Source organism: Botryllus schlosseri, chromosome 10 (genome assembly GCF_051294905.1).
Source record: "Botryllus schlosseri isolate E-star chromosome 10, Bs_hap1, whole genome shotgun sequence".
In the NCBI taxonomy this organism is placed as follows: Eukaryota; Metazoa; Chordata; class Ascidiacea; order Stolidobranchia; family Styelidae; genus Botryllus; species Botryllus schlosseri.
In genome coordinates, this window is record NC_137245.1 from 27,605,788 (window position 1) to 27,632,789 (window position 27,002).

General features: G+C 39.9%; 1 protein-coding gene across 4 annotated transcripts; it reads right to left on the bottom strand.

Moving 5' to 3' along the window:
• Positions 1 to 3,004: 3,004 nt before the first annotated feature.
• LOC145448426 (tyrosine-protein kinase Src-2-like) lies at positions 3,005 to 26,471 on the bottom strand. Of its 4 annotated transcripts, none has more exons than XM_080326817.1 (13): positions 26,249 to 26,471; positions 26,114 to 26,185; positions 17,998 to 18,188; positions 16,202 to 16,301; positions 14,054 to 14,152; positions 12,725 to 12,828; positions 12,269 to 12,418; positions 9,947 to 10,105; positions 8,670 to 8,803; positions 7,412 to 7,534; positions 6,185 to 6,470; positions 4,171 to 4,316; positions 3,005 to 4,096 (listed from the first exon to the last, which is right to left on the bottom strand). In XM_080326817.1, the coding sequence occupies exons 2-13, from the start codon at positions 26,155 to 26,157 to the stop codon at positions 4,034 to 4,036; spliced, it is 1,599 nt and encodes a 532-aa protein (XP_080182943.1). In that variant the 5' UTR covers positions 26,158 to 26,185; positions 26,249 to 26,471; the 3' UTR covers positions 3,005 to 4,033. The 4 variants fall into 4 exon arrangements, with proteins under 4 accessions (XP_080182943.1, XP_080182941.1, XP_080182940.1 ...); XM_080326815.1 differs by lacking the exon at positions 14,054 to 14,152 and adding an exon at positions 14,326 to 14,424 and having other exon boundaries at positions 26,249 to 26,463; XM_080326814.1 differs by lacking the exon at positions 9,947 to 10,105 and adding an exon at positions 11,740 to 11,898 and having other exon boundaries at positions 26,249 to 26,451.
• Between the last annotated feature and the right edge of the window lie 531 nt (positions 26,472 to 27,002).

Below are 27,002 nucleotides of genomic sequence, written 5' to 3' on the forward strand. Positions count from 1 at the left end.
GTAACGTTATCTCAATTAGGCATCCCCATCAGGTCACGGATTGGGTCTTTTTCTGGCTTTTTGTTGTAAAGACGCTCTGAGCACAGCAACGTATAGGGTCGGAGAATCTCATAAATCTGCGACGCTTCGTAACTTGCTACTGCACTGCCATGAATGAAACTGGGGCCTCCACCGTCAATGGGTGTGATACGCCAGTTTGCCCACATATAGTAGCATTTAGGACGGTGATAGATAGATAACTAGACTCGGGCTATTGGACCGTGATGTTGAGGTGTGGCCGAAGGTGACCTTTTACTTGTCACCCCATCAGAACCGGAGGCAGAACAGGGACGTGACGTAGTGGATGACCTTTTTCTGTTTCTATTTGTAGTCGTATTCTTGCCATGTCTTCGTTATCGATGATAATTTTATACCATGCCGATATAACATATTTTGATTCCTGAGATGCCAACTTATAGCACGGTCCACTTTTTGTAAGATACTGCTTTTGCAGATCCGAGGACTAGTAGGAGCCAATATAAACCTCCAACACCTAGGAAGGCATTCCCACCATCGATAAATGTATATATACTCATTTGGAAGTGAGGTTCACGTTTACAAATTAGAATTGCCGACATAGCCATTCAACTTGCGATTGTTAGGTAGCGTGCCAGCATTGCAGGTAAAATGTAGGCTCAGGGCGCAACGTAATGTTGCATGCGACAAATTTGAGAATTGAGAAGTAATGTTGATCAAATTATATCAGTTAACAAATTTCACCGGTCCTGAGGTTTATCATGCCGGTATGTTGAAACTGCAATTGAACAGCAGCTGGCTGCCAGTAAGACTCTTGACGGAGGTATTGCTATCCTCACAGAAGCTATTACACGATCGGCATGGAAACGCGTTTGGCTTCCAAGTATAGACACACCTCTATACGCGTCTGTATTTGTTAGTGACGATCGCGATTGGACTCTTCCATGCGACGGTTAATTACATCGACAACGAGGTAGTGGGCAGACTTTGTTGTCAAGCCAATCTTATGAAATTAACCTCAGCCTGAAGTTTGAACGAGATCTCAGCAGGCGAGTTATGTGGCAACAGAGGTAATGGTTGATAATTCAAAACCTCACACGGATTGAGAGAAAGTCCTTATTCCTGTCTGCAATAAAATTTTTAAAAAGAAGAATTGAAAACGATCCCCATGTCAAATTATACCATTCGTAGACGTATTTGTGAAATGTCCGCAGAGATAAAAGAAAACTTAATTTCTTCTTTGAAGCAGCGAAAAGCCTACTTGAGTACAACGAAAAGGCAGAAGTACTTCGTCAGTGACCACCTATATAAGACTGTGGTTGCTGCTATACGCATTCTGGTAGTTTGCTTTTGCCGTAAGCCAAAAGAGTTCAGAATCACTGTGCTAGTGTGCCGCGAACTCTTTTTCATTTTCAAAGTGTGCCGCGAGGTCAAAAAGGTTGGGAACCACTGGCCTAGTGCCTAATCGCGTCGAGCAAGTGCGACGATGAAGTCATCGTGCCATGTAACGGGTTAAGAAATTACCCGGAGCCGCGACAGCTGCAGCCGGGTGCGTTTCTGGAAATTTCAATAAATTGCAGCTCCATTACGGTGGCGTTCTGAAGAAAACGGCTGCGGCCAAAATTTTTTTTTCGTTTTGCCCTTCAATTTGAGACCACATCATTTTTGGGCGCAGTGCCCCTTTAATGCATTGCAGCATCAGCTCATAGATCGAGTATGTGCATTGTGCAACCCTGCATTTGCGGCATTCTGCATCTCCTGTCTACCTGTTCTAACGGCTCTCTTCCCATCATACGCGAAAAAAAGAGTTTGTTTGGTGACAGTGACAGAAACAAGTCCAGTTTTCCACATTTATCAGGATAAGGGATCCTTCCTTTCGTGACAATTTCCGTGAGAAGAACCACGAAACTCCAGACGTCAGACTTGATGGTGGAACGACCGTACAACACGGCTTCGGGCGCCGTCCATTTGATTGGGAATTCGTTGTCTAGTCTTTATGCGTTGTATTCATCGTCCTCAACGAGTCGAGCGTATCGAAAACAGCCCAGTTTTCAAACTTGTTGCTTGCCGACAGGAAAGTTATAGCAGCACGGACCCCCCAGACCCCCTTCAGCATCTATTGTTGCCAACTTTACATGTCTGCGACTGTGCGTTATATGGATCAACGGTACGTAATGTGTATTGTATCGTAGCATGATGACCCGAGTGATACTATAACACGGCTTTGAAGAAGCCCGGAATGTTTAATTCCTGTAGATCCTGAGCCTTCTTTTATCATACATTGTCAAACTATAAAAGAAGTGAACCAGTTAAACTTAAGATGTATGGCATGTAGCGTTAAATAGTAGAATAACGATACAACTGCTGCAGGATAAATAGACGCACACTAATCTGGAAAGCTATCGGTAGTATAGTAATGAGCCAGCAAATCACTTCAAGGTTTGAGCCAGGCGCTGGATTAGGTCGTATCTATTATTGCAAGGATAGAGACTACATCAAAACTATCGCATGCAGAGACTTGATGATTTATCGGGATATGAGACTTTTCTAACAAATGCAGAGATTTGATGATTGACCAAATAGGGGGGCGCGGGCGACCGCCCACCCCAAAATGCCGCCACTGGATATTCCATATATTGTGCCCCCGGGTCATATATTTATTGTTGTGCTAGTCATTGCTGTTTATAATTATGTTTCTTCTTGTTATCCTATGGTTTCAGACTGTTCACTGTTGAATTACCTAAATTAATTCAATATCATGCAAGTGACGAGTAAACTAATAGCACCTTTACCTGTCATATCGTCAGGTCTAGTTTAATTTTATGTTTGATAAACTCTGACTCCTTGTGTGTCTACCACAACGCCAATTCACGCCTGCAGTAGGTAGTCAGTTGTCACCGAGAGATGAATCCAAGTAACGCTAAATAAAGCACTTCCGAAAATAAATCTGTAGTCTTGATTATCTGCTAATACTGCCATAAGAAGGCAACCATGTCAATTCACTATTTAATTTTTCAATTAAACATAAATACATGTGGTGATGAAAAGGGTTCAGTAAGAGTGTGGTCTGAAAGAATCGTCTGGAACACACGCTCAACAGAACAAGAGTCGATATGCATCCTAGCAACACACGCATAGCCAGTTTCATGATCGGATCCAAACCGTAAAAAGAAATCACAATACAGAAATAAGGCTAGTAGTACTAGTCTTTAAATGAACAACAGCAACAAATGAAAAGCAAAAATGGGTTATAGAGTCATCAGGGTCTATATTATAGTAGTAATCGACTATATATTTGAAACGAAAATGCTCTTTACAAGATGGATTTACTGACGATGCTCGATAAAATTCGCTAAATCTACTGGAATTCTGCATAGTGATAAGGCTTACTATACAAACATCACATAACTTTCAGAAAATTTAGATCAAACCTTGATCCGTTAAGGCATCAAACTCTTCAAAAACACAATCGAAGTTCTAATCGATGGTATTTCAGATGTAAAAAGGCGCAGGCTAAATCCAAAGGAGATACTTGTGATTTAAGAACGCAAACCGTCTTTGATTTGGAGTTTCGATCGATGATATAGCAGCACTTTATACACACATATTCCGATATAAAATCACGTAAGGAGTATGTGCTCAATCGGTGCTTTGCTACTAACAGAAAATAGAAAACAATTTGAACATGCGTAACTATAGAGGACTGCGTCCTCTACAGTAGAATCCACATTCGACCTCCTCTTCCTCAAAAAGGTATGTAAATCATAATCATTACACTATGTCCAACTGCCTGGCATATAATATGGGCTTGGAAATTCCGTGATATTTACAGGGTCTGTCCGACGGTACTCTCGAAGATAGAGAACGGTGAATGATAGCAAAAAAAAAACGGATCATCAGCAGCATTTGTCTGAAATTACCAAAAGGATTTCAACAAGCAGCAATCTCGGACCGTAACCGCCGATCTGGGCTTGCAGTCGCTTGGTCCAACAATATGCTTTGAAATTATGTTTTTCCCTTAGAAATCGTCGGCTTCTCGATAATTTGGTTCGGTGGCAGTGAAGTAATCTTCGAGGAAGCCCTGAACAGACGTGCGTGAAGATCATGCACTTGAGTCACTGATGATAAAAAAACGAAAATGAAACCAAAACGTACCTGGAGATACTCAAAAGTGGGACGAGCCATATCGTCTTTATGCCAGCACTGCAGCATCAGCTCGTAGAGCGAATCTGGACAAGCCTGTGGCTTCGGCATCCTGTATCCTCTGTCTACCTGCTCCAACACTTCTCTGTTCATCATGCCTGAATGAGAATGTTTGTTTGTGTTGGGAGCAACAGAAACAGGCAGATCAGTAGCCAGACAGTAAGTTGGCTTGAATTATTCTTGCCCATCTTGAAAATAGTTACTTTCACTTATACTTGTGTTGATAGAGTGAAATTTTGGCACAGACCTGTACATGTACAAACTACCAATCGATAGTTGAGTGTCAACGAACTGCCGCTTCTATAGGAATTGTGAATTTTAAAAAAGTGTGTGATTCTAGTTTTGAATTAGTTGTGAGTAAGTAAACTGAGTAGTTTTACTTACTATTTTGAAATGCGCATAATTCTAGTTCCAGCTGCAAACTTTTAAGTGTGTACTTCTAGTTCCAGTGGCGGGATTTCAAAACTGAGTGGGTCTAGTTCCATTTTTCAAAAGTGCGTAGTCCTAGATCCAGTTGCAAGTTTAAAAAACTGAGCAGTTGCGGTTGCAAGTATTGAAAGTTGAGTAGTTCAAGTTGCTAGCATTTGAAAAGTGCATAGTTCTAGTTGTGACTTTTGAAAAGTTGAGTAGTTGTAGTTGCAAATTTTGTAAAGGGCGTAGATTTAAAAATTTAAATAGCTATTGATTGAAAAGGGTTGCCACTGGATGTCCGATTCATTTTCATGAGGCAAGAGTACCACAAGTAGTCTCAATAAAAGGCGGATTCATTTCACTAGATAAACTTGAACCAACATTGATGAATTAAAGGCGAGGGTCAATTTCATCAAAATTGATGGCCATTAAAATTCTTACAGCCAAACATGAATAGCGTGTGATTCATATATTCACAACTTGGCAGCAGATACTTTTGAGTAGTCTTAATCCATGGCAAAAATCTCAGTGGGCTCACCCTTAGATCAATACAAGAAAATCTGATGTCCAGAGCTACCCCGTCAAATTTTATCGGAACGAGGTAACTTTGGACAGTGGAAAATGTGATATTTAGAGCTCTGGAAAGTGGCTGCTTCATCTGTGTCAAAGTGCATCGTCAACTATATTTGTTAGGACCGGCCTGACGGCTTTTTAAAATCGAATGGGAAGGTTAATAAATTATGAGTTTGCCAAAATATGAAAAAATGGGTAGGTAATAAGCCGAGAGATTGTAATCGGGTGTAAGCTACTTTAAAAACTTATCACATACTCTTAAATATGCGCCTGCTGAATATGGGATACCGTAAATTACGACAAATATATATATCAGGGGACTTAGGAAAGAGAAAGCGTATCTTATAAAGAACAGTAAAATATTTGAAATCGGCAATAAATCACGGTAACATGCTTAATGTTTGCTGTCGATTGCTGACACCGCCAGTGGGATACCCCTTATTACCATATGTTATTAATAAGTCCCCATAGGTGAAGACATGAAGGAAAATTGAGATAAGCGATGATAAGGGGGCATTAGCCTTCATAAACTACCTATTTTTTAAAATTTTTTGGGGGGAGGAGATCATGCAATAGGCCGGACGTATACTAATTTGTTCCAGTTGTAGCCACTGCTATCATCTACTCTTACCAAATAAGCAGCATTTACGAGGTTTCATAAACAATTGAGTGTTAAGACATACAAAAAGCTGCATTGTCCAAAGTTACCCCACATGCCGGGGTAACTTTGGACGCGGATAATTTACAAAAATACGGTACTTATTTATGACCATGAAGATTTTGTATTAGTTAATTCTAATCTTTGGTCCATGACCCCTGAAAAACACAAAACTTGCCTCCCCTGCACCCTAGCATTTCCAAGATACAAAGCGGAATTGTTGAAAATTGTCCAAAGTTACCCCGGTTTACGGTGGTCCTAGTTCTAGCTGCACATTTTGAAAATCTAGTAGTTTGCACAAGTGTGCTTCGGCGTAACAATTACCAGGATACGGGATCCTTCCTTTCGTGACAATTTCCGTGAGCAGAATCCCGAAACTCCATACGTCCGACTTGATGGTGAAACGACCGTAGAGCGCCGCTTCGGGCGCCGTCCATTTGATCGGGAATTTGGCACCTTGCCTCGCGTTGTATTCATCGTCCTCGATGAGACGGGCCAGCCCAAAATCTGCCAGCTTGCAGACTTGTTGCTTGCCGACGAGTACGTTAGCGGCGCGGACGTCACGGTGGATATAATTCATTCTTTCGACGTACGCCATACCGGCGGCGATCTGCGAAAGTAGGTTCATTCAACACATACATAGAGTTGGACAAGTGGAACATTTTCAGTTCTTCCGTATTCAAGTAGAAATACAATTATAGCTACGTAAATTTTCCAAATTATACATACTAGTCAGCCCTCTAGCAGGGTTGCAATGACTCGACCCGAGTCACGATTTTCTGCTGACTCGACTTGAGTTATTTTCTCAAACTATGGAAATAACTCGACTCGAATGAATTTGTTTATTGACTCGACTTGGACTTGGAGTCATTGGTCATGACTCGAGTCTCAGAGGGCCAAGTCCGACATTCCGTTGTAATTTCAAAGAATAATAAAGTAACCACACTCTTGGGATTTCGTCTATAGGTACTGGTATTTGAAAATGCGACCAGAAACTGCTAAAAGTGAGGGCAATTAGTATATTATAAATGTGAACCATTCGATATCACCAAACATAGTTATAAAAAGTGGGCTTAACAAGACTTCAACTGGAAACTGATCAATCAACACAATGACTTGGACTCGGACTCGAGTCATAATACCATGACTCGAACTCGACCCCCTGCTCGCCGACTTGGACTTGACTCGGTGGTGAATTGAAAATCGGATTACAATTTGAATTAGAGCAAGTCTTCTTTTCAAATTAGAATTATAGCTACATGCAAATTAGATTAGAATTATAATGACTGAAGTAGCAAAATCCTGGAAATAGAATTCTATTCCAAATTAGAAATAAACACAATTATATCAATTTCAGTTCATATCACATCAGAGTTCACTCTTGTAAGCCTGTGAATGGCAAATGAAAGTTCACCAAGCTTGGCTTGTTTCAGGAAAATCAGAAATTAATTCATAATTAAAATGACACAGTAGAATCATTTCAAAAACTAGATCAGAATTAGACGACAGAGCAACATAGACGCCCAACTACTGCACTGAGACAGCGCTTACCTGAGCAGACATGTCGATTTGTTCCGGTAATTTGCTAGTCCTGCCGTCTCCGTCTTTCAAATAATCCAATAAACTTCCGTTGCACATGAACTCGGTCACGATATAGATCGGTTCCGCTGAAACCTGCAGAAATCAACAGCTCGTAGATGGTATACACAGGACTGCTGTTTCATAGGCTTTTACCAACTATAATCTCAACAGACGTTGTGAGAGTACTGTGGGTTGTCAACAGTGAAGTCATTTCCAGTGATGTGCTTTTTACCAGGGTTGTTACGCCTCGACTAATATTATCAAAATACCAAAATGACTCGACTTGGACTCGAGTCATTGCGCATGACTCGCACCAAACCAATGACTCGAGTCTCAAACGGCCAAGACTGACATTTCATTGCAATTTCGAAGAATAGTAAAGTAACCACACTTTTGGTATTTCGCCTCTTGGTACTGGTACTTGAAAATGTGTAGCGAATTAGCGAACCACATTTGATATCACCAAACACAGAGTGGTTTTAACGAGACTCAACTCGAAACTGAGCACCCGACGCAATGACCTGGACTCGAATCATAATACTGTGACTCGGACTTGACCATCTGCTTGCTGACTTGGACTTGACACGGTGGTGGATTAAAAATGACTCGACCCAAAACTAATAAAGTGAGATTGACCTGTGACTCGGAGCCTTGTGACTTGGCTGCAACCCTCCTTTTTACTAAAAGCTAGGTATGCTGTGGTATGACCAATCAGAGTTTCATGGATTCCACCGTTGAAAAAAAGTGTTGAAACCATACGTCGCATTGACAATATAACTATTGATGGAATGGTGCATGTAATTTGAGTAGTTGAATAAATTGCCTCTCACTAAAAGACTCCAATCATGACCAGAGGGAAGTCGAGTGAGAATTCGAATATCATAGCAGTATGACAGATGTGCAAAGTTAAAGTATGTACAAATTGTACATTTATTGCCGCCACAGAGAGAATAATGCCAGATCTACATCACATTGAAGATAATTTGGTATTTTTTCAACTATCCCCATTTCATGCCACTTTGTGACGATGCTGATGCGACTTCACATATATATTATTTCACTAACGTGAGTAGCTTTCTAATACCTGTTTCGTATGTTGAAAATTGAAACTATAATTCCCGTTGATAAATTAACTCTTAGTGGTATTCTGGCTCAAATATCACAACTTTGAGTTCGAAATACATAGAAAGTGTAGCACGTGCCGACCAAAACAAGTACGTCTTCTCACCACAGCGTACAGGCTGACGAGCTTCTCATGACGCAGCATCTTCATCACCTTGGCTTCTTCCAAGAAGGCTTCCGGAGACATAGTGCCCGGTTTCAAAGTTTTAACCGCAACTTCCGTAGTGCCGTTCCATATACCTGTGTTCCGTCAAGAGTGGTGTCAGTCTCGGTAAATTCGCTCCGCACCACAGCATGCAACAGAAATTCATGCGAACCAAACGATGTATAGATTTGTGATCAGAATTCTACAAACTACTAGATATTGAAAATGCTGAACAATTACGAGAGCTATTTGCTCACAGCCAGAACTACAACCTTTAAAATTTGCAACTGACAAATTAAAACATAACCAACTTGATCCAATTCAATGAGTTGGAGATAGAATCAGTATTTCAAAAGCACATGGTTACAAGTTTGAATTGAGAGGGGTTTCGATCCTTAAAACCCATTTCATGGCTACGCCACTGATGACTGTCAGCTAGCAATGGTCACAAGAACACAACAGAACGCTGGTTTCACGATTTACCCCAGACGACAAACCATGTTCTTCAATTGTTCGACAAACAATTTTTATAATGTGCATGTAGAACTACTCGCTTTTCAAAATTCAGTAATTAGATAACCATCAACGAACTAGAATGGTAGTTTGTGCAAGTCTGTTTGCGATATTAATTTGGACGCAGAATCACACATTCACACTGATTTGGGCAGCTTCTCTTTCAAAATCTATATCCCTGTAAAATCGCCTCTAATGACAATCTCAAACCGAAACGTTTCAGAGAAAAATCAATAATTCCATAAATCCAACATATTCTGCCAATACAATCTTTCCAGACAAATATTGACAGAAGCCTGTTACACACCTAACACCTGTGGCCTAGCAAACGAGTAAATTAACAGTGCTTCGTACTGAACAAAATCATGCGAATGATCGGCGGTGGGTTGCTACCAACACCGTACATATGTAGGTCTACTCAGTGCTCAAGAATATTTTGTAGTTTGCAAAGTAGCTTATTCCCATTTTTCAAACATACAAAAAATCAACTTTTGTAAAATTTGAATTTTTTCTGACAATATCTTGGCCACGTTTATGTATATCTTTATCACATTGTTTCAAAGCTAATCATGGCCGAAATGAAATGAAAACTTTACAGAAAATTGCCTCATAATGTCAAAAATGATCATGAGTTCCACAGCAAAGACTCTCAAACAACCGCAGAGCGCAGATTACACCATCATAAAAGCACCGTTTGAAATCTCCTTTACGGTCCTACGAAATACCTTTCCAGACTTCTCCGAACATGCCCGAACCCAGCTTCACTTGTCGCGTGAGCGACTCTCTGGGAATCTCCCAGACGTCTTTCGCGATCGAAAACGTCTGAGGCTTGTCAGTAAGCTGACAAGGTCGACTTAGTTTACAGCAAAGTCCGTCTTGCAGTTCTTTACCAGAGCGCGCGAAAAGAAAAGAACGAAATCGAACATAAATCGCAAAGAGATGAAGACTGCGGCTAAGCGAAATCAACTACCATTCGATTCCAAATAGAATATTCGCTACGAGTCGAGTATCCAAGTACCATTCGTTACGGCGTCATAACAATATGAACGATGTGGAATAATGAAATATGCACCTTTTATGCGACCACAAAGAATACATACCAGTTTTACATCACATGAAAGATAACTTGGTATTTTTCGACCAACCCTGTTTCATTGCGCTTACTGACAATGCTGTCGCTGGTTGCGACTCAGGGTTGTAATGACTCAAGTCATAACTTCTTGGTGTCTCGACTTGTTCAAATGCGTAAAATGACTCGACTCATGACCAAGTCATATAACTCGAGACTAGGACGGCCATCCCAGACATTTGATTGCAACTTCGGGGTCATACCATGCCAACAAGTTTTTTTTCCAAAGTTAACCCATGGTCTTGAATTTTAATCACATTGCAGTCAAACGGAGGTAATCATAACTTCATGAGAAAAAAACTTGATGCTATCAAAATCGGTTAAGTCGTTTAGATTTTATCGGTTACAAAAATAGCACTTTTTGCGTTCATTAACCCATGTTGAAAGGCCCTTTTTAAAAAACTTATTTTTAAATCGTTATAAAAAGGGCTTGGATTGAGTGTTCTGGGGGGTATCAATGTTTTTTAGACTGCATTTAGGTGAACTTGTTATATGAACAAGAATTAGCTGTACATACTGAAAGGTCATGGGTCAAATCAATCATGCGTGACCCGATTTCCCACGCCGATTTCTGAAAATAACTATCTTTCAATTTTGACAAGTGAGGTATCATATGAAAGCAGTTGACGTCTAGTATTCATTCCCATTGTTCTGACAAGTGATTTAGCTCTCATCAATAATTATTATTAATAAGTATTTAGTTAGCTGGCTTTTCAAGTGCTAAAAGCTCTTATTTTGCAAATTGTTCGAACTTATTTATACAAAATAGTAAAGTCACCACATTATTGGTATTTCGTTAATCAGTCCTGATGCTTGGAAAATAGTACCAGAAAGTATTAGGACTGAGGAAAATTAATCTATTATGAATGCGAGCCATTCTATATCACTCCAGCAGAGTTGAAAAAAGTGGATTTAATCGGATCGAACTCAAAACTGAACAGTGAACACAATGACTTGGACTCGTAGTCAAGTCAAAACACTATGACTCGGACTCGACCCTCAACTCACTGACTCGGGGGTGAATTGAAAATGACTGGACTCGAGTCAACACCATTAAAGTGAGATTGATTTGTGACTCGGAACCTTGCGACTTGGTTACAATTCTTTGATCAATCCATAGCATTGTCACAAAGCCATTGTAATAGATACGGTCGAAGAAATACCAAATTATCTGTCACGTGATGTATTTTTTGTAGTCCCCTAACTTTTCACATTGTTTATAGTGTCATGATGTCGTTACGAATCATACTCGACTCGAAGCCTAATACTCGGTCTAGAATCAGATACCTCAGGTACTCGATTTAGCCCAGCCCTAATGACGACATGCAGAACATAACGTGGGGGTGCAAATTAAAAAAACTGAAAAGGGGTCGTGCCGGGTCATATGACCTTTCCACACTTCTCCGAACATTCCGGCTCCCAATTTTTTCTGCAGCTTAAGCTGCTCTCTCGGGATCTCCCAGACGTCCTTTGCGATTCCGATAGTCTGGGGCTTTTCGGCAATGGGGCAGGATGACGTCAGGCGACAGCACAGACCGTCCGGACCACCTATGCGGCATTACAAGTCCGACCGATTATTTTCGGTTTGCCGATAATATTGAGCTGATATCACAGATTGATAATATCGGTATCGGCCATTAGAGGGTAAAACGTATCATCAATTTTCTTGCTAGTGGGAAATCAGAGCTACCTATAATCAGCTAAACTGGGTATATTGATTCAATTCATATACCTACAGTCGTCTAAATGTAGCATTTCTTGTTTAATTCATGTCCAAGAATAGCAATTGCTATAAACAAAGCATTGTCAGATCAATACAGTAAAATTTGCAGAGATTTGCGGCCCAGCTTATGTGGATAATGTGTGGCTCATACCGTGTGGATGTTGATTTCAAATGATTGCGAATTCAGTCACTCACCCATGTAATGCTGAACAAGACTCTTCAGTGAATCGAACTGCGCCCTAGCAGTGATATAAAATCCGCCGCTGTCAAGTTTACGAATACGGTAATGCTTTACGCTCATCCCGTGGGACGCATCTTCGTCCAATATGGATAACGAGAACGTTCCTATAATGGAAAAGGTAGTTTGTTCTGGACCTTTGTTCACTTTGAAAGTGTCGGATCCACAATTTCATTTAACTTGACAAATCTTAATCTATATAAATAAGAAGATTTGAGGTAACCCGAGGCAGCCAGCAACCCAAGTAGGTTATGCCTACTTACACTACTTACTCGCAGTGGCTTCCTTTTCTACTTGATGACAAGCACTTTTGGGACGTAGCCATCATTGCTACTCAAGTAGTATAAGTAATGTCGTAATTTATTCAAATAAATTAAATTTAAATATTCAAATTTAAAATATTGTATCATAACCTTGAGCAGTTTCGCTTTCCCGAATAAGGAAAGTGCCTCTCATGTTGCCGGCGCTGGTTAGCAGACGTTCTGAGTCTTTACGGCCGATCTTTCCAAAGAACCAACTGAAGAATGAATTATTAATCAAATTCCCTCTGTATCGGTAGACGAGAAAACAGAAATTCGGAAGACATTCCTAATGCCGGGGAGGTACATATCATGAATGACTTGCCCAAGTGAAGCATGCTGTCACAACTGAATATCTTCTGTGAAAATTATATTAGGTAAATGCAGTTGAATAATATATTCATATTGAAAAAACCCGAATTAGCTGACACTCGTCAGGGGTAATCATCAGCAACAAGTAGAGAATGGAAAAGAACATAGTACATCAACAATCGTATCGTATACAGTTCCAGTCCTTTACTAGTTGCTGACAACAACCCTGAGAGACAAGTGTCAGCCAAAAATATTAGGGTTTATTTCAATATTAATTTATTATTCAATTGTATATTGAAGTTCTGTACCTCCAAGAAGCTGTTACTTAAATGCCTCGTAAACGACTATATTCATTACAATTTTGTCCCGCACTCAAAGTTAACAAAACAAGTGATATATTACATCTTGGTATATTTATGTCGTGCAAAGCCCAGTGATATTTCATACTTACCTAGGCGACTGCGACAAATATGCACTAATTAAATGAGAAAATGAAATAATTAAACAATTTATTCACATTGAAAGTAAATCGAATAGTTCCGGCTGACACTCGTCAGCAACTAGTAGAGCATTGTAACTCAACAATCGTATCACCAAATGTGGCATCACCGGCATGAAATCTTGAATAATCCAGGCGAAGAGATCGCAGCTTTATGTACTATGAGAAACTTGGCACAAACTAGGTTTGCGTATTTTGATAAAAGTCGACTCCATGGTACACATGAAATTGTGACTGGTCTCCCCCTACGACACAAAATCTGTCGTCTGGATAATTTTTCGCACAAACAGAGTTATCAAACAAATGTATGCCAATGTCAGGGTTCGTGGCCTCTGCCTGCTCTAAATTAAGCCTGCTGAATTATTCGAAACTTCATCTCGGCGACGTCATATTTAGTGATACCATTGTTCATGACGACTCCCCCTGACGAGTGTCAGCTGAAAATATTTGAGATCATTTCAATGGGAAGATATTATTCCATTGTATATTGAAGTTCTGTACTTCCAAGAAGCTCTTCAAAATGAAATAACTTGACGACGCAAAAAATCATTGGAAATTTACAAAATAATGACCATGCTCAATGATATAATATCAATCGGACGTAGGAAAAGTAAAAAATCAGAAGGCCTTACTCTTCACATTGAACTGAATTGGCAGGAGCGATATAGTTGCTCGGTATATAACCTTCTTGCGCCGTAGATAACGACCTGGCCTTCCACCAATCCCCTTCTCTGTATCATGAAGCATGCAAATAGAAATAAGGTCCGGCATGCAGGTAATAGTAACAAAAATAACAAAAGTAGTCATGAAATTTAATAATTTAAATGAAAATTTAAATTTGAAATTTCAAAGAAATTTTTGCGATTTGATTCTTAAAGCATCCATGCCGATATGGATGTCTTACTCTTCCGATTCCAGCCCCCCGGCCGGCGCGACGTAGTTACTCGGCACAAAGCCCTCCTGATTGGTTTTTATGTTCCTCGCATTCCACCAATCACCCTCGCTTAACATGAGACACAAAATTGAAGAAAGCTTGCAATTTGCAACAAAATGGCTGGCCTCAATGATTGGAGGACTCGTATATGAATCGCGTATCAATTCTAATCACTCGAGTAATGGGAGATCATTTTTTCGAGTACTGAAAATATACGATCCTCGCCACTAAGAGTAAATTTATCAATGAGACTTATAGTTTTGATACTAATTTCTGCTGTGCAAGCCTTGAAACCTCACTTGGTCGTATTGCAGCATACGACCGAGTAGTACAAAGTTACCCGTGTTACTGGAAATGACATATATTTGATGCGTGATCAACTCACAGCGTTGTCACTAAGTGCAATGAAATATGGCATACATTATGGTCAAAAAGATACAAAAGTATCGTTAATGTGATGTCAAACTTGCATTGTACCAGGGTTGTAACGACTCCAGTCGTGATTTTCTGATGACTCGAGTCATTTTCTCAAAATACGGAAATGACTCGACTCAACTCGAGTCATTGCGCATGACTCGGACCAAGTCATATGACTCGAGTCTCAGACGGCCAAGACCGACATTTCATTGTAATTTCGAGAGAATAGTTAGGCCTAAGTAACCACACCGTTGGTATTTCGCCTATTGGTACTGGTACTTAAAAATGCAAGGTCAAAAACTGTTAAAAGTGAGAAAAATGAGTATATTTTAAATGCGAACTATTCGACATCACCAAAGAGTTACAAAAAGTGGTTTTAACAAGACTTGAACTTGAAACTGAGCAGTCAACGCAATGACTTGAACTCGGACTCGAGTCATAATACCATGACTCGGACTCGACCCTCTGCTCGATGACTTGGACTCGAACTTGACTCGGTGGTGAATTAAAAATGACTTGACTTGACTCGGGTCAAAACTATAAAAGTGAGATTGAATTGTGACTCGGAAGTCTTGCGACTTGGTTACAACCCTTCATTGCACTGTTTGTGGTCGAATAGAAGGTGCACATTTGAACTTCCCACTTCATTTATACCGTTATGGTGTCATAATTGAATGAAACTTGAATACTAGACTCGACTCGAATCACTCAAGTACTGTACTCGATTTTGCCCAGCCCTCAGTAAGACGGATGACACTCGAGCAGCAGTTATTGCATATTACTCTCAGTACAAGTGTAACCACTGTGTTGTTTTGAACCAAGGCCGAAAAGACTCCAAGTAACAGTAGCATAAAGTTATCCCAGATATATTGATTTGTCTACCCACATGACTTAGAAATAGATACTGGTATGTGCAATTCAAGATTAAACATATAGCTTCAAAACTGCCTTACAAGATTACGGAGGGGGCTGCTACACTGACAAGTGGCGAGGCCACAATGATTTTACTTAAAGATGATGAAAATCACATCCTCAACTACTTTCAACTTGAAATTACCTGAAAGACATTTTGGCGAAGCAGTCCAAACACACAAAAGCTGCGTAATGTACATGAGGTTCTTATGTTCAGGTAATAGTGTCTATGATCTAAAATGATAGTTATGCTACATTGTCATATAGGCCTACCAATAGGTACAGATAACAGTAGTAACATTGTACAGATAACAGTATTAACAATTGCATTTCCTTGTTAGGTGCTGAAAATATTGTGTCCTCAAGCTTTCAAGTCATATTACAAGTATTGCCATTGCAACCAGATAACCCAAACCAATAAAGAAATCGATTTGAATATGACTTAAATCTGAGGACACAAGATTATCGACACTTGCTCAAACACAGTATCATGATTCACAAATTCAAAGCGACTTACGTGTTGTTAAGTATCAACAGATGATCGCCTTTCTTGAACGTCAGATCATCTTCGGTTCTTGCGTCATAATCATACAATGCAACAAATCGTGTTGAATGACCTGTGCAAGATATATTTCATCGGTGATTCGTCTATGAATACCGACTATTCGTCAACAAGGAAGTGAAACCACGCAGCAGCAGGTGTTAACATTATTCTAGAAAATGTCACAGCTCAATTCAAGTAGGCTATGAAACGGTATCCTTATACAATATTACTATTGAGATGAGAATCAAGCCGAATATTCCCGATATAATTGCAATTTAATTAAATATCACAAGACGGAAAATTTAGAAATCAATTTGTACAACAAATTCCTGGCACATTTCCAGATACATAGATTAATTTATCAAGATATCAGATAGATATTCCGTGTTCAGGGACTACTAAACACGGCTATTGCTCGCTGGTCTTGTTGATATTGAAAAATATCCAAACTTTGGCTGAGATTCTATAATGAAATGATTGCAAAACCTAGTAAGCCTATTCAAGTGTCAGGAAAATGGGTCCAAGGGTATTATATCAATCTTCACACATATTACGAGTTCTAGCAGTTACATACTATTCATGTCGCATGCAGCATGCAATGCATAGAAAGTATAATGCTCAAGCACACCGTCAACTACTCGAGTGAACCATTCGCATACCAATAACAGCCATGCATGTTAGTAAATTCTCCTGAAAAAATATTACACCTATAGCCTAGATGAGTTCAAACCTATTTCCAGGACGATAAGATTAAATCCTTGTCAAAACTATCACATTTGTAGCACTATGGGACCTATAATCCTATGTTTGTGAGTAAGAAACCAGCACCGTTTTCGTGGCGACTATAACACCTTGTGTGTATCGCTCAAGATCACATATTGAAGATCCTAAAACATGGCTTAACGTAAATACATATTGCCTTGGCTAGGCTGTAGCCGATTATACCAGTAATGCCATTCAATAGCAAGATGATAATGATTCCTATTTAAATCGTTACTAATCATCCTTGATATAGAATCTCATCGCAATGCATTGGTCCTGAAGGGGACAGTGATTCGTTAATGATTATGCCATGTAATTGCATTCGCGTTTCGTTGCAATGTGAAATCGATCGAGTGCAGAAGATGGTCTATCACCATGGAATTAGCCAGGTGGAGAATTTCAATGAGAGGATCTGATAACCCTGCTAGTTGCCTGCGCTTGACGCAGTGATGTGGTAAAGGAAAACTAACACCAGGACAATAGCTTTCTACTGTAGTAACTATGGATTAATTGATGAAAGACTGGCTACTAGGTTTGTTCGAAAATAACTGTTTTTCAACTCTTACTATTTGACAGAATTGTTAGGTTGGTTTAAAAAAACGTTGCACACCAAATTTGGCTCAATTCCTACCTGTAGAAGCAAAGCTATTATAAATTTTTTTAAACCAACCTAACAATTTTGTGAAGTAGACAGAAAAAAGTTATCTTTGAACAACCCTACTGGCTACATTTCATATTAATCCTTGCTCTTACTTTCGCCGGCCGCATTACTTGACATAACGTCCGTTTGAGCAGTGATAATAATATCACTCGCAGGCGATTCCACGTTATACGTGAAATCATATGTTTTGCTAGAAGCGACACTTTAAAAGAAGGACATCAATAAAAATGAGAGAATCACAGGATGACGATATTATCAAACCAGGAGACTGCAGGCAAAATAGTAAAAAATTACAGAATCAAGCATCAAACCATGCTCGAGTTAGTGATCGTGGTGGCGCATATACCTGGCGCTGCTCCTTGAGAAATTGGGGACGAAAACTGACCAGGCATACCACCCCCTCCGCCAGGAAACTGCATATGCCCACCCATACTAGTGGAGATCGGCATATGGCCGCCATGATGGGCCGGTACCACGATGGGGTTTTGAGCACGTGGGTCATAACTGGCAGCATGCGCGCTGTGCATGGATGGGCCACTGTAAATTGAGTGTTGCAATAATACACACAAAATAACCAACGATATACACATCCCAGTGAATTTCCGAGGCAATAGTGACGATATCGCCCAGGCCAAAACAAATGATAACAAAAACACCACTCCTGGCTGGCACCACTCAACCTCCAACCATTCCACACTTTATACGCTTGCAAGATTACCTTTAGCCAGCTCCTGTTTCTGCCTCACATAATAGTTTGCCAATTCCTGCGCCTCACCTAAACACCCCTGTTCCAGCACGGAAGTGCTTGCAGTCGGTGAACATGTGGCATTGGATTTACCGCGACAAAATATATCTCGAAATTTAAACTTTGGCATCACCGCTATGGCACGATCGTTAACTATACTCACCGCTGATGGATTAGATCAAAGTCTGTTTTAGTCGAATCAAAACGCAAGATACATGCATTCATTAAATCATGTTAAATACATTTACATATAAATCAAGTATTAACAGGATCAATTTAAAACAAAACGAAATAAATAGACATTCTGTCCGATATAATGCGGTTTTATAGCAGTTTTTGTCTATCAAGATCAGGAGTGAGCAACCTGCGGCCGTAGAAGGAAATTCGTGAGGCCGTGGGCACCTAATTCAATTAGTATGTGCTGGCGGCTGTTGACATGAAAATTTAATTTACGAATTGACTTACAAATTTTTGATATATTAATTAATCTTTGAGAGATATAATTGATCTTGAAATTTTCTTCGTGCAACACGCGATTCAATGCGACTTCTTCGATTGTAATATAGTAGCGCCCTTTTGAATCGGGGCCCCTGATTACAGATGCAAACAGCGGAGGAAAATGATGCACCCCGTATAGAAATACCAACTTAGAATCATGTGCTCCTCACAAAAGAAATATGTTTCTGATACGTTTGGGAGACTCCAACATCTTACCACTATACCGACAATCATTATGGGAGGTCAAAAAATAACAGCACGCAACAAAGTGACTAAAAACAATTGGCCCACCCGAACATGCATCATCATTTATAACTTGCCCTAAATTTGCGAAAACATTCCCTCCGTCAACTATACTGTAAATATGATCACATGAGCTGAAAAAATATATATATTTGATAGTGATATGTGAAACTACTAATATTAATGAGGAAATTCATGCGTGAATCTGAAAAGATTTGCGCACTTAGCGTGACCATTACCCCTCCCAGTAACTATTCATTACATGACCACTAGCGATTTCGATGTGTATAGTAAGACGATATGAAAAAGTAGATTAGCCCGGAGTTCACCAGAAATGGACATGGACAGTTTAACATGAGTATTTGGTGTCCAGTTAGTTCATTGCGACTATGTCTTGAAATGCGGCTGTAGGCTACATAAGTAACCGAAATGTGGCCGTGAATAGCAAAAGGATTGGCCACCCCTGACCGAGATCAATGTTCTATTACCTAGAAACAGACATTAGGACACTGTTACACTGGTGATTATTACCGACTAGGGCTGGGCATAATGATTCCGAGTACTCGAATCTGAATCGTGTATTAATTCTAATGAATCGAATAGTGAGAGATGATTTTTTTAGTACGTAGAGCGAATTTAGCAATAACTATTAGTTTCGATATAGAATATCCAACTGTGGAAGCCTTGAAAGCTTAATTGGTCACAACGCAACATACCATTTAGTAGTAGGCCTACAAAGATACGTATGTTACCGGAAGGGACATATCTGTGAAGTCGTGATTAAACCACAGTATTGCCACAAAGTGCAATGCAATAGGCCCAAATTTAAAAATTGCCAACTTCTCTTTAATGTGATGGCATTGAATTCTTTGTAGTACGGTATCACAAACCTTACATATTGGAACTTCACATATAATTAATACCGTTATGATGGCATAATGAGTGATATTCAAATACTCGACCTAAGCCCCAATACTCGATTCAGAATCAAATCACTCAAAACTCGATTTTGCCCAGCGTTATTTACGACACAAACATGACATCAAGAATTACTGCTTTGTCCCGATTGACATCAAAGATTACTGCCAGTCCGTGAACAAAACAATGCCAACATAATTCGAAATGCTAGCGCAATAGAACTTTCGCATTTCTTCAAAGACATTAGTTTACAAAATGCACCATCCAACTATTCCAAAAATGTTACACGGCTATACCTTGCTGATTATATCGTGTATCATTGGCTGACGGTTGATTCCATTGATTCTGAGGGTGTCCGGAGGGAGTGCTTGCATGCGCATTGGCAGGCTGTGACTGATCTGAGGTGTTTTTTTTCTTGAATATACTCCTGAAGAACTTGTGTATCTTTGGCATTCTGCCACAATAGCATACAGCACTACGCACTCTAATATACTGTATTTATCTGAACAAAACGTTAGATTCTAAATTGTGTAAAGCAAAAAACCCAACTCACTACACTCTCAAGCCCTTAGTTTACACATCTAAAGATTCAAAGTTTTTGGTCTAGTCTGCTTTCTTATCTACAATGATATGACCAGTCGCCAATCAGGGTTCCCCATGAAAACGTCAAAATTTATGAGTTTGATAAATAGTGACAAAAAAGTCACCAGTGGCAATGAAGTACAAGTAACGATGTCAATTTCTACTCAAGTAGAAATAGTGATTTAGAAGTAAAGTATTCATGGCAACTGTGCAGTAAAAGTAGGCCTAGTCTACTTGAAGTTTTTTCAAAGAGTAGAAGTACTTTGCCACCGACCACTTCTGGGTAAGACTAGGGTTGAGGGAGTTACGGTACGTTATGGTAAAATCAGGGTTTGCGTATCGTAATTTTTGCAATTGGGGATATTGTAAGATTAGAGTCGTGGTTCAGGCTACCCCCAAACCTGCACTAATTATAGACACCATAAATTCTGACATATTCATGTGGAACTCTGCTTGGAGATGGTCGAGCTGTTGTACATAAGTATAGTCCTACAGTAGGCTTGTAGTAACTAAATAAACTTGCCTTGCCTCCTCGACCTGCCGTCTCATTTCTAGATACCTTGATTCTGGAACATCAGTCACCGCACAAGCAAGAAATGTTTCTATTCTGACATATGATCGGTCGGGGATTCATTCGTTCTCTCAATAGACATTCGAGTGACATTTCACGGTTTTCGTGTGTGGCCACAGGAGGAAGCAATGCGATGACGTCACTCCCAAACGTGATGCGCGTTAAATACTTCGTAGGAAACGACGACGCAGAATATAACAATCAGCCAGGGTATTTATTATGTTGATTTTTGCGATCAATTTCAAGTATCAAAATCACCGGCAGTGAACTTATCTTCTAATCACACTGGTTAGCGTGTCGGACTGAGAAGCTACAGCTTTGCTGAAATTTAACCAACAAGGGTCGCGCGTCCAAGAGACTTCCTTGCGCGTTGTGTCAAGCAGGAAATGGACGCACTCCGTTATCGAATTAGCATGGGGTCTCAAAAGACTATACTACCTCTTATTGAAACTATTTTTTAGTTCAAAAACATGTTTCGACCATCGTATGTAACGCTGCGCTGTCGTCTACTACAGGGAACGTAACGATCGCGGCTGCAACATCTGCTCATCCGATTAACCTAGCGGCATCAACTTGATGCTCTCACGACTAACGGCACATCTACGCATTACTGTATAATTTGTTAGTCACGGCAGTACTCTGATAGCACAGCCAGCGGAAATGACGCAATAACCGAAGGGACCACGAAGCAAGAGGTATCAATCACTATTCACACAGATGATTAGCTCCACCTAGCGCGCACGTTGAGTGTTCGACGAAATTTATAGTCGGAATCTCAAGCCCCGCGAGTAGTCTAAATTCGGGACTGATTGATCACATATAAATTGTGAAACGCGTGATGAATTATGATATCAAAAATTGTTATCTACACTATTCCTCTCAATTCCGGTGTCGACGAAGAAGCAACGTTGTCCGCCACCATCTATTCAGAAGGGTCGTGTTTCTATATATCAATAACATGTACCCTACATTTAATTTGTGTACCGGGCAAACAAGTTTCTTGTAGTCAGCGAGAGATTTCACGATCTGGAAACGTACCGTAAGCTAGACCACATGGCGCCATTCTCGATCAAACCCATCGTAGGGTTGCCCGCGCATTTTCCTTGCAGCCCACAATTACCGGTTTCCACGTACACTGATTAGGACCCTGGTAAGTATGATGCAAATTACATCTGACACTCGTTTAAGATGTCCTTTTTTTCAGTGGTAAGATATGTCTGGTTTGTTGGAAGGCGGCCAGCCATTATTGTAACGTGACCAGGGCTGTTCAAAAATAACTCATTTTTCTGAATTCCAGTCGTTCAGTATCAAATTGTCAGGTTACCCTAAAAAACGCTGCACACCAAATTTGGTTGAATTCTAACAAGTATAGGGCTCCGCAGATCCAATTAATTTTTTTAATTTAAACAGGAAAATTAAAAAAAAATTTCAAATTTCTCTCTCAACCCCATGAAATTGTTGAGCTGTCTTCAGAGACGATGCAGAACAAATTTGACTGAATTTCAACTAGTAGAAGCGGAGTTATTGGAGTTTTTCGTTGATATTTCTAGGATTATCCTTGATTTGTGGATAATCCGAGGATTATCAACGAAAAACTCCAACTCCAAACTGACCATGGCCATCGGTGTAGTTGTTTGACACCCCGTGATCAGCACGTGATAGCCAACAGAGTAAAAGGAACATTTTTATATCGACATGAGACAAAAAAGCATATCGATCCTCGCTCATCTAATCTACTTGCCATACTGCCTTAAATCAGCAGAAATTTCATCAAAAAACTGATCGCAAACGCAAATCCGAGCAAAAAAACGGACCCCTTTTGAACCTGGATCGAGTGATCTACAATTTTTTGTTTGATAAAGACGTCATACTCGCTTGCCGAAAGTTTGGCTTTGGAAATACCGTCTCAAATTAGCGTGCACACCAGATATATTAGTTGATAGTTGTCATAAGTTTGATTGAATACTAGAGACGTCAGCCGAAATAGCAGGTAAGGAATAACACGTTTAGACGATGCATGCTAACTTAGAGCAATAACAGGGGCTTGTTGTTCTTTTGGCATCAGAGCTAGTCAGTGCACTAGCAAGTAACGATGAATTGATGTCTTGAGTCATTCTTGTATTCAAACTTTTACATTTCTAGTGACTATTGAAGATACAGAACTTCAGTATTAAATAGAATTCGATTCGATTATGCGTTTCTCCACGAGACCGAACGCCCTGCTTCCGTTCATTGTTTTTAACGCCACACGTGAAACTGCAAGCACCCTCTCTGGTATACGAAGAAGCATACTTCAACCACGCCTGTCATATTTGCCATATTTCTCTATCTCGAGCCTTACAATACGAACTTTGTTACCTGGAATTACCCCTCGAGCAGACACGTTCATAGCAACTTGTTTCGTTGACGACGCTGTTCAGAATTTCACTTCGCAAACATGGATTCTCGATTGCGTGCTACCTGCAGCCTGCTAACCCCGAGCCTGACTAACATTGCTTCAATACCCACCAAGCTAGCTTTGGCTGAGCCTACTTAATAATCTGCTGTGCCTCAGAGTATCCCTAACATCCTGTATATTTGCTGCAGTGTTCAAAATTTCTAATAGACGACAGACGACAACAACGCTGCTGATGGTGGAAGTCTTCATTGGACGCGGAAAAGGGCGATTCATCGCATTCTACGAGTTGGGCAACACGATGCTTTCGGAAATTCACTGTCGAAGCTCAATAACAAAACAATAAGAAATATATTCATAGAGTATATATGATGTATACGTGAAATGTTGCGTGTTGAAGCACAGTTTTTCCTCTGAATGACATTCACGAGTTCAAATCGAAGATCTTCACACAATCGCATCATGAACACTGGTCAAAGAATCTTCAGCCAACTTAACAAAAATAAATGCCAGTTGCACGCACACGCACACGCACATTGAACATCGCCAGACGAGCAATAATGAAATTTGACCGGCAATCACATTGTCAACAACATAACGGGGCATTGTGCCTTCAAAACACAACGACAGCGAGTTTTTAAAATGTAAGGCCCGCGAAAATTGCGACAAAGGAGCTATCACGTGGCTTCGCGCATCAACGTTCTGTTGCTAGTGGCTTAGAGCAGACTTGGAAAATTAGATAATTCTAATCGTCTAATTGGAGTGAAATGTCGGTAATCTAAATCCAATCGTAGTCTAATTTGTGAAGTGTTACCACGCTCTCATTTCAATTCTAATCTAATTTCTGTTTTTTCTGAAAATTCTACAGTACAACTGGATCGTGCGAAACGAGCCAAGCATTGTGTACAGACACCCAGACAGTTACAATTACCGTGCTTACGAGAATGGACTATGAATTAATATGAGGTGAACTCGATTTTTATTGTATTTAATTCAATTTCCAAGTTTTTGTAAATTTAGTAATAGTAATTCTAATCGAATTGATGAAAACAGTGAACCCTAACTCTAATCCTAACCGTTTTTGTGAAAGCTGACAATTTTGTAGCAGTCCAACACAGTCCCAAGAAATCCATTTGCTAAACGACAATTGGAGCCAGACAATGTAGCCTATACATGATTAAGCGTGCCAATTACGAATTGCTGTCAAAATATCTTATTCACCACCAGCGTTTAAGGCAATATATCTTCCTTGTTGCGTCATGGCCTATTCTGAACATAACCAAGGCAGCAAGAAACCAATTGCTCGTGTAGACGGTAGATTGCAATACGTTGGGAGTCATTGCATTAATAGTGAATGCAAATGCGGAAATTTAACAGGAGACTTCGATAATATCATTGGAAAACATTCAGAGGAAACACTGTGAACAAACGCCATCAATTACAGTGGGTTTGCGTCCAAAACAGAGATGACCATGAGTCCATGACCACACCATATTACCAGTGGTGGATTGTAAGGATGGCAGCAATAAGTATGAAAAAAATTCGAAAACTTCAAGCTACTGGGTTTGTGGTCCATCTCTGACTGAACAGCGAAACCTACAGCTTAGTCATACGCCTCTGATACGTGGAATGAGCCACGATGTTGGTGGTTGAACGAATATGCATTAATGTGTTAATAAATCCAAGTCATAGTGAGATTGGAACACGTCGTTTTTGTGGATTGCTGTGTCCTTTTGAGTTGTAACAAAAAACGCATCCCAGAGGTGGTCAATGATGGGTCAAGTTTATCTCGTAGTGAAATTAATCCACCCTTTGTTGAGGCTACTGGTGGGCATGTGGCCTCATGAACAGAATTACAACTACAACTACAGCGCAAACACATTTCCATTCATAACCATTTAAATGTCCTACTGCCTAGTGTCCGAAGTTGCCCCCACGTCCAAAGTAACCACCTTTACAGTACCTTTGTGACTAACGCAAATTGACTGGTGACATTGCAAATTGTGCAATCTTTGGAAATAAATTCGGAGAGAGAAAGGGTGTTATTTCAAGTAGTTCTTTGACAATTTCACCCATAAACGTGATAGAAGCTCATCCCATAAGTATGTTCCACTTCTCAAAATTCAAATTGTAAAAAGTAGTTTTGATGAAAAACTGTTCCAGTAGATGTGGAAGTAGTCTAAAATCACAACTACTCGAAGATGTAGCACAAGTAGACAAAGTCTACTTCAAGTAGAAGTACTTCACTACCAACCACCTCTGGGCATTAGGTATTCGAATACTTAAAAAAATGTAAGTAATTTGTTTCTGACCACCTCTGCGTGCTGTATGGGCCCAAATCATGAGCCAGTGATACGGGACACGGTAAGTACGGCTTTTGTGAGGCATGGTGTCGGGGAAGTGAGACTAGACCAGCAGGCTCGATAGTATCAATACTGCTGTCTCTGACCCGTAAATTACACATAATCAATAGAATAAGCGTTCCAATCAGAAATAAGTAAAATGCTTACGGGTTCGGATCTCCGGGTTTGTTCTTTCCCATACAACAACCCATACCTGCTATGTTTATTGACCTGAGAAAACTGAAAAATAAGGAGCACAAATCAGTATATATCACTTGCATTCAACAGCAATGCAATACTTACTGAAAATATCTGTATGTAAGAAACTAGAAAATTCGAATGGAAAATATCATAGGCACTGCGGCCTCCAAGAATGTCAGTGCAATGCAGAACAACACAGCAGTAGTCACATTCAGTTTGAGGTTGATTCCGACAAGTAGGCAATGAATAAATGAAGTAGACTAGGACTGCAAGTGATAACCAAAAAAGAATTTGTATTTCAATCTCTTAACACAAAAATAAATATTATATCTTATCTCTAGTTCCTTTTATTGAGAGGTAATCAGACTGCCAACAGACTGGAGCACCGCATAATTCAATGTATCATAAATATGACAGGGACACAAGAACCTAGTTTTGTGATAACACTCTTACAGAAATTGTCCTGAATGTAGTAGATAACTGATCAGCAGTTGGATGTAATATTCATGTCTACCTACCTAGAATTAACTCCAGCTCCAGTAAATGTACATTGGTAATCAATACACACATTATAGTGTTGGCATAGTGGCAATCAAACAATTAGTCATGCGCAGTTCTACAAGCTGATATTATCAAGAATATTTGTGGTCAATGATTATACCAAAATTGAATGAAATACCAATTGAATGAACAAAAGTTGGATTTACTACAGGATATGTTATGGCAGTTGATGATTTTGACCAGGGCACATCTTTCCATATTTATTAATTTCAAGCAGTCCGTAACAGTTGGTTTCAACAACAAATCTGTGGTACAGCATGGAACTTTCAAAAGTCTGTGCAGAGGAATTTCTTTC